Below are 11,699 nucleotides of genomic sequence, written 5' to 3' on the forward strand. Positions count from 1 at the left end.
AAAGTATCCTTGGAAGTGAGGGAATCTTTTCATTGCTTCCCAGGCTCACTAAGGAAACAGACACATATACATAAATAACCTGAAGCTTAGTACGGCCAACAAATTAAGGCTCACCTTGTTCAAAGCTACCACAAAAGGGGTATGCCGCATTTTCAACAAGTTCAAGGATTCAAGAGTCTGAGGTTCAAGCCCATGCATTATATCAATGACCAAAATCGCAATGTCACATAATCCAGATCCACGAGCCCGGAGATTAGTGAAAGATTCATGTCCTGGAGTATCAATCACAAGCAAGCCGGGGACTCTCACACTTGCATCACTCTTCAACTCTTTGGTCCTCTCTTGAATGTTTTCCATGGGAAAGTATGTAGCACCGATCTGCTGGGTAATTCCACCTGCCTCACCTTCTTGAACATTAGTTCTTCGGATACAATCTAGCAGCTTAGTCTTACCAGTATCCACATGGCCAAGAATACAGCAGATAGGTGAACGCAAATCATCCGCACTTCTGTTAGCCAGAGCTTCTGCTTTGCGAGCTTCCCTTTTCTCACGACGCCTCCGTATTTCGACATCTTCACCGTCACTGTCTGTCTCATCTTCACTTTCAGATTCATCTTCACTTTCTTGAACACCAGTCTTTGCCTGGATGATGGCAGAACTTGATTTGGGTGCAGCAGCTGGAGGCGTCCTGCCAGGAGCATCATGATTTGGCTGTATCACATTAGCCTTTGACATATTATTTGAAGTCACATCACTATCTTCTTCCTCAGCAAATGCACTTTTGATTGCAGGTAATTCAACATCAGAGTCCCAGCTTTTCGCATCCCAATCCTCATCAATATCTTCTACAACTTTTGCTTCTTCTTCAGGAACTTCAACTTCTGGCTCAGCTTCTGGCTCCTTTCCCAGTTCCTTCTCTATTGCAGGCTCAGGGAGGGTGTCATGCTCTTCCATTGACTGTTCTGTTGAAGGGGCAGCCTCACCACCATGAGGCCGTCTCTTTTTCTTATTTTCGTACTTTGGCTTTTTGGGCACAGCCTCCTCCTTCGAAACAGCTTCCGAGTCAACATGGCCTTTCTGTGCAAGTAACTGCTCTCGCATTAGCGCCAATCTCCTTGCCTCGTCCTTCTGCTTTCCAGTAAGAAGTTTGCCTTCCTGTTTCTTTTTCAACAGCTTTTCTTTCTCGCGCTCTTTTCGCCTTCTTTTAGCTTCTTCCCTCTCCCGTTCAAGCTCTTCAAGTCTCCGCTGTTCTTCCTCCTCCTTCCGTCGCTGTTCCTCTTCCTCTCGCCTTCTCTTTTCTTCTGCCTCCTTTTGTTTTGCCAGTTGCTCCTGCATTTCACGGATGTGCTTGGGCACTTTCTTGTCTAGAACTTTGCCTTTAGGAGCCTCCTGTTTCTCTTCTGAAACTTTTGTGTCATCCTGATCCACCTGTTTCCCACCAGCTACCGTTTTGGCTTTCTCTTTTTCTCTCTCTTTCTTTTTCTTTTTCTTTTTGGATGCTGCCGATTCAGTTACATCTGCCCCATCAGCCTCACTCAACATGTCTGGTGGCAGAGACACAGGAGCGTCTGCAAGCTGCACAGGCTCCTGATGCGGTTCTGAAGAGATCAGGTCAGTACATTTTCCTTGTTTAGGGCCGTCAAGTTCTGCCAATATAGCATCTAAATCCTCTTCTTCCTGGGCTGACCTTCCACTCTTCTTACCTTTCTTGGATTTCTTCTTAGAAGCAGCCAGTGAATCCTCCGACTGGGGGGCAGGTGCGACATCAACATTATCCATTTCAACTGCTGCTGCTTTGGATTGCTTGGGAGCCTCAAGCTTTGCCAAAATGGCCTCAATGTCTGGCTCTTCAACAACGTTGTCAGACTTTTTCCCCTTCTTGACCTTTTTTTTGCCCGTAATTTCAGCTGCCATTGCAGAAGACTCAGATTCATCACCTACCTGTAGAGAAAGATCTGCAGAATGTGCTTCCATAGTTGTACCAATGTCAGGAATGTCATAGATATCATCCTTGTATTCATCTAATGAAATTGTGCCTCCTTTCTTGTTCTTCCCCTTTTTTTTCCCAGAAAATATAGGAACGTCTTCACTGTCCACCAGCACCTCACCGAGGGATTCAACCTCTGCAGTAATTTCAAGTCCCTTCTCTTCACTTCCAGCTCTCTTAAGTTCCTTCCCCTTCTTTGATTTTTTCTTTCCAGAAAACACAAGGGACTCCTCAACCTCCAAGTCCTCTTGCTGGATTGATGCAACCTTCGTTAAGTCAGTGTGATTATCCTGCGCTACAGAACCCTTTTCTCCTTCCTCGAGATCTTCCTGTATAAAGTTAGCGTGCTTTCCCTTGGCTTTCTTCTTGCCAGAAAAGACGAGAGCATCTGAAGCCTCATCCACCTGATCAATTTCCAAATGCTCCACTCCTGCTTTAGCATCCTTGCCCCCCTTTTTTGACTTCTTTTTGCCAGTAAATACCAGCTCTTCAGGCATTTCTGCTTCCCCCAGATCCACAGACTCTGTTATCTCAGAGTCATCAATCTCGCTGTCATTTTCAACCCCAGGAGCATGATCAGAACCATCCAACTCACTTAACAGAGCAAAAAGGGCATCTTTTTTGGGCTTTGCCCTTTTATCCCCTTTGTTCGTGGAAGTAGAATCCAGACCCTCACGAACAATATCAGAGCCATTTCTGTCTACCTCCCCTACAGGCAACGCATAGTCATCGTCATCTTCATCTTTCTTAGAAGATTTGGCCTTCTTGTTTTTCTTCTTACCTGGCGCAAAATCATGAGAGGACAGTCGTTCTCGGCCATCGTCCTGCACATCTACGGCCTGAGCTCCCTTCTTCCCCCTCTTTGGAACGTCACGCGCGTGAGCAGACTCAGTCGATTGTACGGACTGTGCATCGTCAATTGCTGAAACATTGTACTCGTCGTCATCTACCTGCAGTCCTTTCTTTGCATTCTTACCTTTCTTCCTCGTTGTTCCTCCCTCGTCGGCTACGGAAAACTCTGATGCAGTATCATCAGGGTCTGGCTCGGACTTCTTGCCCTTGCTTTTCTTCTTCTGAGACAGACCCATTTGGTCGAAGGAGGTAGCCAAGTCAGTTTCAGGATCATCCTTGCCATTTACAGAACTGCGCTGAACGCTAGAGGTCAATGAATTGTCATCATCCAACTGATCCACCACCATGTACTCGTCATCATCCACAAGCAGTTGCCCTTTCTTCTTGTTCTTCTTCGAAACAAACATGGCGGTATCCCCTTCCAAATCTTCTGCAGTTGAGCCCGTTGCTTTCTTACGCCCCATGGAACACTTAAATTTCCTCCCCAGAAAGCTTTTTTAATTCTATCCGCAGCGTGGCCGATTGCATCAAACAGCAATTCTCCACGGTGGATTGGAGGCCTCCAACCCCCCTCCACGAGAAGGCTTGCTGCGTTCTTCCCCAGATTGGCTAACGAAAAGAGTACTCTCAACTTTCAAAGCAACAAGACAGCCGCAATAACAGGCGTAGGCAGGAAGAGAGAGAAGGTGAAGCACGGCAGAACAAGGGCAATGGAAGCGAGAGGCGGATCAAAGCAGCGGGACAGGATGTAAGATGACTTGTGATGCAGTAATGAACGGACCTCCATGCACCCGAAACAAGACGAAGCTATATGGCATAAGTGCGGGATCGAAGGATGGCGATCCGGGTAGGGCGAATGTTGAAACGATTCCTGCAAGGAGGACGGCAATGGAGCAGGAGATGGGTATGTCTGAATGGCTATGGCGGTGAGCGTATCAGTGTTGAGTAGTATAAAGGCTTAGAAGGTATGGTATGCATCTTATAATCCGACCTTGTTCTGCCCTAGCCAACTTTTGTTAAAGAATGAGGAAGGATCGGGAGAACTTGGTATGGTTTGCTATGCCTCTATATGACGACCTTGTTCTGCCCTTTTCTAAATGGCTATGGCTATGCCCGTATCACTTTTGAGTAGATGGGGGGGGGGAGGGCAAGGCTAGAGCGGAGCTTCATATGACGACCTTGTTCTGCCTCTTAACTTTTGACCTCTTATTGCTGAAGTAACGAATGTGTGGGTGAGTTTGGGTCCGTTCTGAGTTCAAGCCCCAAGGGTGGCTCTGGACCTCGTCCTGTATGGGGCAGTGTTTGGCACTTCAAGTGGCATAGGTTGGGGAAAACAAACTTTTAGCCACTTGTCGAAGGAAAAAACACCCATTGCCATACAAAACACCCTTGGCACACGCACATCAACCTTATGCCACTCGACTTTGTGCTACCAATGTCACGATAAGATTCTATAACAAGCACATTGCGCAATTCAACTAGGGTTGGTTTAAGTTAACTGAGCACCCATTCATCCACGCAACCACCTAGATGCCTAACCCGCATCTCGTAATGTCAACGCAAACCACGAGGTGACTCACTAACAAGTTAGGATGCCCTTGCCACCATATGGCAATGTAAGGATGCAACCATGCAAAGCTCTAAGCTTTTAATCTATACAATCAAAAAGACTAAGAGGAGCAAAGTAATGTATGGCATCATTATTTGACAAGGCTTTAAAAAATGCAACAATGGCATTGCTTGCATTCAAAGCAATGCTTGTCACGATATGAACAAGATGAGCTTTATCCTCACTCTTTGTTTTTAAATGCTATTCAAGCTCTTATGATGATCGTAAACGTGTGGATATATTACCTACCTATGTTAAAACACAACGAATACACTATATCAATACCTTTTCCACATTATTTGACTTGTATGTGGTGGCTCTCACCATCTTACTTTGTTAGCAAGCTCTCATTTCTACAATTGAAATGCAACACTTTGGGTGCATACAAGTCATGGTAGACACTCGAAGTGCAACCAACACTTACAAAACCTTTTGACCAAAGAAAGCAAAATAGGAAAATGAAAAGGTAGCCAACTCAAGAAAGTGATTCTTTGGGTATTTCTTGCCCTTCATAAAGTCGAACTTCCCTTTGAGTATGTCCCCTTTAAAGTGAATGTCCAAATTTATCCATGCATTTTTGGGCTTCCCCATTTAGAAAGAGGGGAAGGTGCTATCATGTCACATAATATGCCTTAGCTAGCTTTGTTATTTTTGAGTGCCCCTTCTTGCACCCTAATTTTATGGATGTTCTAGAAACTAGAAGAAATCTCAAAACATGTGAAACTTACAAAAAAGGGTCAATTGAAAGAAAAACATAGTTTCCCAATTTGAGAGCAAAACATATCTATTCTATCTATTATCCGCATACTAAAATATGTGAGAGTGCTCTCAATGGAAGCAAGAACGGAGGAGGGAGAGAGAGAAACAGAGAGCCACATAAGTTTTGTGGGTGCAGAACCACCCTAATCTTCTTTTTCATTCATTTATATATGTGTTTGAGTATTGTACATAACCGGGGTAAAGGCACAGTGACCTTTACCCCCACAACCTCCCACTTAAAGGACAATGTGCCTTTAAGGGAGAACAACCAGTGAGCATACTATCCAATGCCCATCAATACACGACAATACTCAAACCACTGACTAGGTAGACTCTTCGTCAACATATCTGAAGGGTTATCATCTGTATGAACCTTGACAAGCTCTATGCGCTTGTCCTCAAGTACCTCCCTGATGAAATGGTACCTGACCTCAATGTGTTTGGTCTTTGCATGAAAGACCGGATTCCGTGCTAGCTAAATAGCACTCATGGAATCACTATGCAATGTCAGTACACCTATATGAATCTCCAAATCTCCCACTAGCCGATCAAGCCATATAGCCTCCTTGCAACCCTCTGTGGCTACAACATACTCAGCCTCTGTGGTAGACAAAGCAACGCATTTCTGTGCACGAGACATCCACGACACTGCACCACCTGCAAAGGTGAACACATAACTAGAAGTGGATCTCCTACTATCCACATGCCCTGCATAGTCTGAATTTGTGTACCCAAGTACACGCATGTCTCCTCTACCAAAGCAGATGCACATCTCCTTGGTACCCTTCATGTACCTCATGATGCACTTAACTGCCTCCCAATGCCTCTTTCCTGGATTAGCCATATACCGGCTAACAACTCCCACTGCAAATGCAATGTCTGGTCTAGTAGCTATCATAGCATACATAAGACTCCCAACTGCTGATGCATAAGGAACCTTGGCCATCATGGCCCTTTCCTCATCTGATTTGGGACTATCTATATGACTCAGTTTCACATACGGAGGCAATGGAGTACTCACTGCCTTCCCCCCCTCCATATCGAAATGTTGCAATACTTTTGTAACATACTCTTTTTGTGAAAGCCAAAGGAGTTTCCTACTCCGATCACGCGTGATGCGCATACCAAGAATATGACCTGCAAGTCCCAAATCCTTCATATCAAAGGCCTCATGCAACTTGGCCTTTAATGCATCTAGCTCATAAGTATTCTTGCTAGCCAATAGCATATCATCCACATATAGTGCCAAGATTATCAGGCTATTATCCTTAGCCCTTTTAGTATAGAGGCAGTGATCAATTTCACTCCTTCTAAAACCCTGGGACCGAATGAAAGCATCAAACTTCTGATACCATTCTCTAGGCACTTGCTTAAGAAAATACAGACTCTTCTTCAGCTTGCAAACTAAATGCTCTTTGCCCTTTTCTTCAAAGCCTTCCGGCTGCACCATGTAAATTTCCTCATGCAAATCCCCATGCAAGAAAGCTATCTTGACATCCATCTGCATAAGCTCCATATCCTCTGATGCCACTAGTCCAAGCATGCATCTAAGTGTGGTCATCTTCACAACCGGAGAGAATATCTCATCAAAATCCACACCCTTCTCTTGCTTGAACCCTTTAGCGACCAAACGGGCGTTGTACCTAGGCACATCATCACCTGTGACCTTCATTTTGTAGACCCATTTACATGGCAATGCTTTCTTTCCATGTGGCAAAGAAACCAAGTCCCAAGTCTTATTCTTTATAAGTGAACTCATCTCTGATTGCATAGCATACTCCCATGCGTTGTTTGACCCTCGCGCATCATAGCCTCTCTGTAGCAACAAGGCTCCCCGCAATCAGTAAGCATCACATAGTCTACCCCTGGAACAAACCTATTAGGCGGTCTAGACACTCTAGATGATCTTCTCAAAAGCATTTCAGCTTGTTGTTCCACCTGCATATCAGCCACATTTGGCTCATCATTTCCACCAATAGATGATCCATCATCTACACTTGATTGTATACCTGTGGGAGTACTTGGTGGTACCATTTCTTGCACATTTGGTGCATGGACAACTTGTTGTCTATCAACATATGCAGGTGGATTCACATCCTGGAAAGTGATTCTCCTCATTTCCACATCCCTCATGGGTGCCTTGTGCATCTTCTTCTCATTGAAGACTACATCATGGCTACGTATGATCTTCTTTGCTTCTGGATCCCAGAGACGATAGCCCATCTCTCCACTTTCACCATAACCCAGAAAGATGCATTTCCTAGACTTAGGATCTAGCTTCTTTCGAAGCTCTTTTGGCACATGTGCATATGCCTCACACCCAAATATATGCAAATGAGAGTAAGAGGGCTTCTTGCCACTCCATGCCTCTTTAGGAATACCACCATCCAAACTCTTACTAGGTGATCTATTGATCACATGCACTGCAGTCCTCATTGCCTCAGCCCAAAAACCACCAGAAAGACTTGCATTGGAAAGTATGCATTGCAACCTTTCTTGAATGGTACAGTTCATCTTTTCTGCAACTGGATTTTGCTCTAGAGTACGAGGGGATGTGAGCTCCCTCTTAATCCCACATGTATTACAGAAATGCTGAAAGTCATGAGAGAGATACTCTTCACCATTGTAAGTCCATAGGCATTTAAGCGTTCTACCTGACTGATTCTCAACCAAGGCCAGCCATTTCTGAAATACCTGGAACACATCACTCTTCCGAGCTATAGCATAAGCCCACACTTTCCTAGTTGCATCATCAATGAATGTCACATAGTATTCAGCCCCACCTAATGACCGTGTAGGCATGGGACCACATACGTCAGTGCTCACAAAATTCAAAATCAGAGAAACTCAAATGCGGTACATAACCCAAACGACATAAGAGTTTCATTCCATTCTGGCTCATGTGCCCCAACCTGCAATGCCACAAAGAAGTGCTTTGCTGCTCGGTTATTGCAACAACATGATCAAATACCCCTGATACATGTAAGGGATACAAAGTCCCACACTTGGCACCCCTGGCCAAAAGCATTGAGCCCTTCTGAATGTTCCAACTCTGAAAGCCAAAAGTGGTGTGAAAACCAGCATCATCTAGCTGACCCACTGAAATAAGACTCTTGGTCAACTTAGGCACATGTCTCACATGTTTTAAAATAAATGCAGACCCATTTGCAAAAGAAAACTTTATGTCACCTACTCCCACTATGTCACATGCATAGTCATTTCCAAGATGCACACAACCTGTCTTTCCACTGTCATAAGTGGAGAACCATTCCATATGGGGAGTAACATGGAATGAAGCACCAGAATCCAAAATCCAATCCTGGGAATATGCATCATCTGAAGTGGTAAGCAACTCTGCAGATAAACTAGACATGAAGAGAACGTCATTGTCACTATCATGTGTGACTACATTGATCTCCTCGATCTTCACTTTTCCTTTGTCCTCCCTTGGACTCTCTTCCTTTTGATTTGCACCCCAATTTGCATTCTTTTTCTTATCCTTTTGCTCTCTTTTCAGCATGTAGCAATCCTTTTTCATATGGCCCTTCTTGCCACAGTGGTAACACTCAATGTTCCGTGCCCTAGATTTGCTACGAGACTTCCCTCTTTCTTGGGACTTCCCCCTAAACTGTGATCTACCCCTTTGCACATTTAAGGCTGCATCCTGCTTGTTGCCGTCCATAGACTTCCGTCTAATCTCCTCAGCCAACAAGCTAGCTACAACATTATCAAATTTTAGTACTCCACTAGGTGCAGAGTTACTGACAACTGTACGGAAGGTATCCCATGAGGATGGCAATGAACATAAGAGAAATATTGCCTTAGTCTCCGCATCAAAATTCATCTTTTGAGCCTGAAGCTGGCTGAAAATAATATTGAATTCATTCAAGTGAGAAGCAATGGAGACCCCTTCCTTCATCTGCAGCTCAAACAACCTCTTCATGAGGTAAACTTTATTAGAGGCAGTTTCCTTTCATAAGTGGCACACAGTTTCTTCCACAAATCTTCCGTAGTCTGCTCATTTACTACTATGAAATAAACTGACTCTGAAAGATGAAGTCTAATAGTAGATTTTGCTAATGCATCCAACTAATTCCAATCATCCTCATACATATTTGCAGGCTTGGCTTCAATCCCTGCCAAGGGTTTAATCTACTTCTTTTGAATAAGCACATCCCTTATTTGTTCTTTCCACAAATAAAGTGTGTCCCATCAAACTTTTTAATGCTAAAAAACTCCTTTTCAGACATGGAAGAGGATGCCATGATGCAAATGAAGCAAAAATCCCAAATGCTAGTGCCTACAAGAGACAATCACACCAAATACCAGGTGCACCCAAATGTGTATGCCACAATAGAGTGAAATATCACCAAAACTCATGTCTCAAAGCATCTGACTCATGTGCATATACTATGCATCCATATGAGCAAATCTGGCCCAAAAGAAAATGCCAACTGCAATGGCAATCCAAAATGCCAATAAGTGCCAAATGACTCAAGCATAAACATCGTCCACTAGCATATGCATTAATAATATCTCATCCAAGAGAGCATAGCACTATTAGTGCATCCTGCAATGGTCAAAGCTGTCCCTCAGCATAAAATAGCATCCATATACAAAGCGTCCATAAAAAGAGCATCCCACAAGGCAATTTGGGCCTATCAGCGCATCCAATAAGGACTGTTGGTAAGAAACTGTAGCAAAAGGATTTCTTGACTCTAGAATTAACACATGAACGATTAAGCTAAGCTTGAAAGGAGGGCCAAAGGAGGAACTCAAGAATTGGAGGCCACTCACAATGCTCAACACTTGCTACAAAATTTTTGCCAAGACACTGGCACTCAGGCTAAAAGGGAAAATGTAGGTATGGATTCAAGAGGAGAAAAAAGGCTTTATACGGGGTGACACAATGGAAGTAATTCTCACATAGTGGGAAGGACTGGAGTACACAGAAGAGCATGGGCACGATATTTGTTTCATGAAAGTCAACTTCAACAAAGCCTATGACAGAATGGAATGGGGTTTTATCCTCCAGTCCTTACAGGACGTGGGAATCAAACCTATCTTCTTCAGGAGCTATGTTAGCGCATTGCTACGAGGGGCAAAAGCAAAAGTGGAGGTCAATGGCAAAATATCAAACGCTTTTCCTTTAAAGAGATCTATTAGACAAGGATATCCTCTTTCACCTCTGCTCTTTGCCATAGTGGCTGACTCACTAGGATGGCTAATTTAAAGAGAAGTGGAAAAAGGGAACATCATGGGTATCTAGCTAGAAGGGAACAAACAAATTGTGTGCCACCAATTCCCTAATGACATAAACCTCACCCCGGCAAATGACCCCAGGTCAATGGACTCAGTGCAGAACTAGCTCGATACCTTTTTGTTAGCCTCCAGGTCAAAGGTCGAAATCTTTGGCACAAGATCCCAATCACCAAATACTTTGTTAGAGATAGGGTGCAAAGTAATTAAAGAAGGTGCGATTTTTAGGCGCTCCGAATTCCAACGGGCTTCAGATGATTAAACAAAAGTAGCTAGGAATGGGTCATTCAAAGAGTCAAAGAGAAGATCTCAAAATGGCAAGGTCTTTGATCCACACTAGCCAAGAGAAAGTTTTTACTAAATCACTATATTTACGCTTCAGTAATATACTTTTTTTCCTATTGGTCCTCAAAGAAAGCCTCAATCATATCACACACTCTTCAGAAATTTCATATGGGGAGGAGACATCGGGCAAAGAAAAATCGCTAAGGTCCGGTGTGGAGATTTTGCATGATGCCCAAAGATAAAGGAGGGTTGGGTATAATAAACATGGAATTGTCATCAGCAAGATTCATGGCACAGTGGATCATTAAGACCCTTGAGGTAGCCAGACTGACTAGGACTTTTTGGTAAGGGAAAACATCAAAAAACTCAAACCTGTTAGATGCAAGCACTGGAAAATTCTCCCATTGAAGGCATAACACTTTTCAATAGGGAACCCTTTGTGGCCAAAGGATCAAAATTATGAAAGGGGATGTGGAAAGCATGGGAACTACTCAAGGCGCATCTCCTTAGAAAGATTTCTCGAGGAAAATAGGAACTTTTTGTAGTCAAGACTCGGTCTGGTTTAAAGTCATCTAGAATTCATCCCCTACATATGAACATGTCGTCAAAGGGGAACTCCATATCAACAAAAAAGGAATTACATGCTAGCAAGACCTATGGGATAGACCAAATAGAAAGTGGAAAAGTGAAGAGGCGGTAGCGGTAGAATTCAGGGCCAAGCCTTCGATCAAAGAGTTCAGATGGGCAGGGCAAAACCAACTCTGCCAGTGCCCATCATTCAGGAGCACCAAGAGGAACTAGTTGCACATCTTAACCGAAAATGGATAAGATGAGACTCGCCAGCAAAGTGGGAAAGGATGTTTGAAAAGATGTGGGATAAGGAAATCCTAGAAAAATAGTCATGCTTGCTATTGCTCATCATGCACAGAGGAGTCTAGATAGCTAGTA

At 43.8% G+C, this 11,699-nt stretch overlaps 1 protein-coding gene across 1 annotated transcript in view; it reads right to left on the bottom strand.

The window, feature by feature from the left end:
- The window catches only part of LOC147896525 (uncharacterized), a 47,896-nt gene extending 43,961 nt beyond the window's left edge, over positions 1 to 3,935 (bottom strand). The window contains exon 1 of the mRNA XM_087381342.1: positions 115 to 3,935. Coding sequence (XP_087237468.1) covers positions 115 to 3,303 — 3,189 coding nt within the window. The 5' untranslated portion in view covers positions 3,304 to 3,935. The remainder of the gene's footprint in view (positions 1 to 114) is intronic.
- Between the last annotated feature and the right edge of the window lie 7,764 nt (positions 3,936 to 11,699).

This window comes from Dipteris shenzhenensis, chromosome 11 (genome assembly GCF_047967505.1).
Source record: "Dipteris shenzhenensis isolate YYH24624 ecotype China chromosome 11, Dip_SZ_1.0, whole genome shotgun sequence".
Classification (NCBI taxonomy): Eukaryota; Viridiplantae; Streptophyta; class Polypodiopsida; order Gleicheniales; family Dipteridaceae; genus Dipteris; species Dipteris shenzhenensis.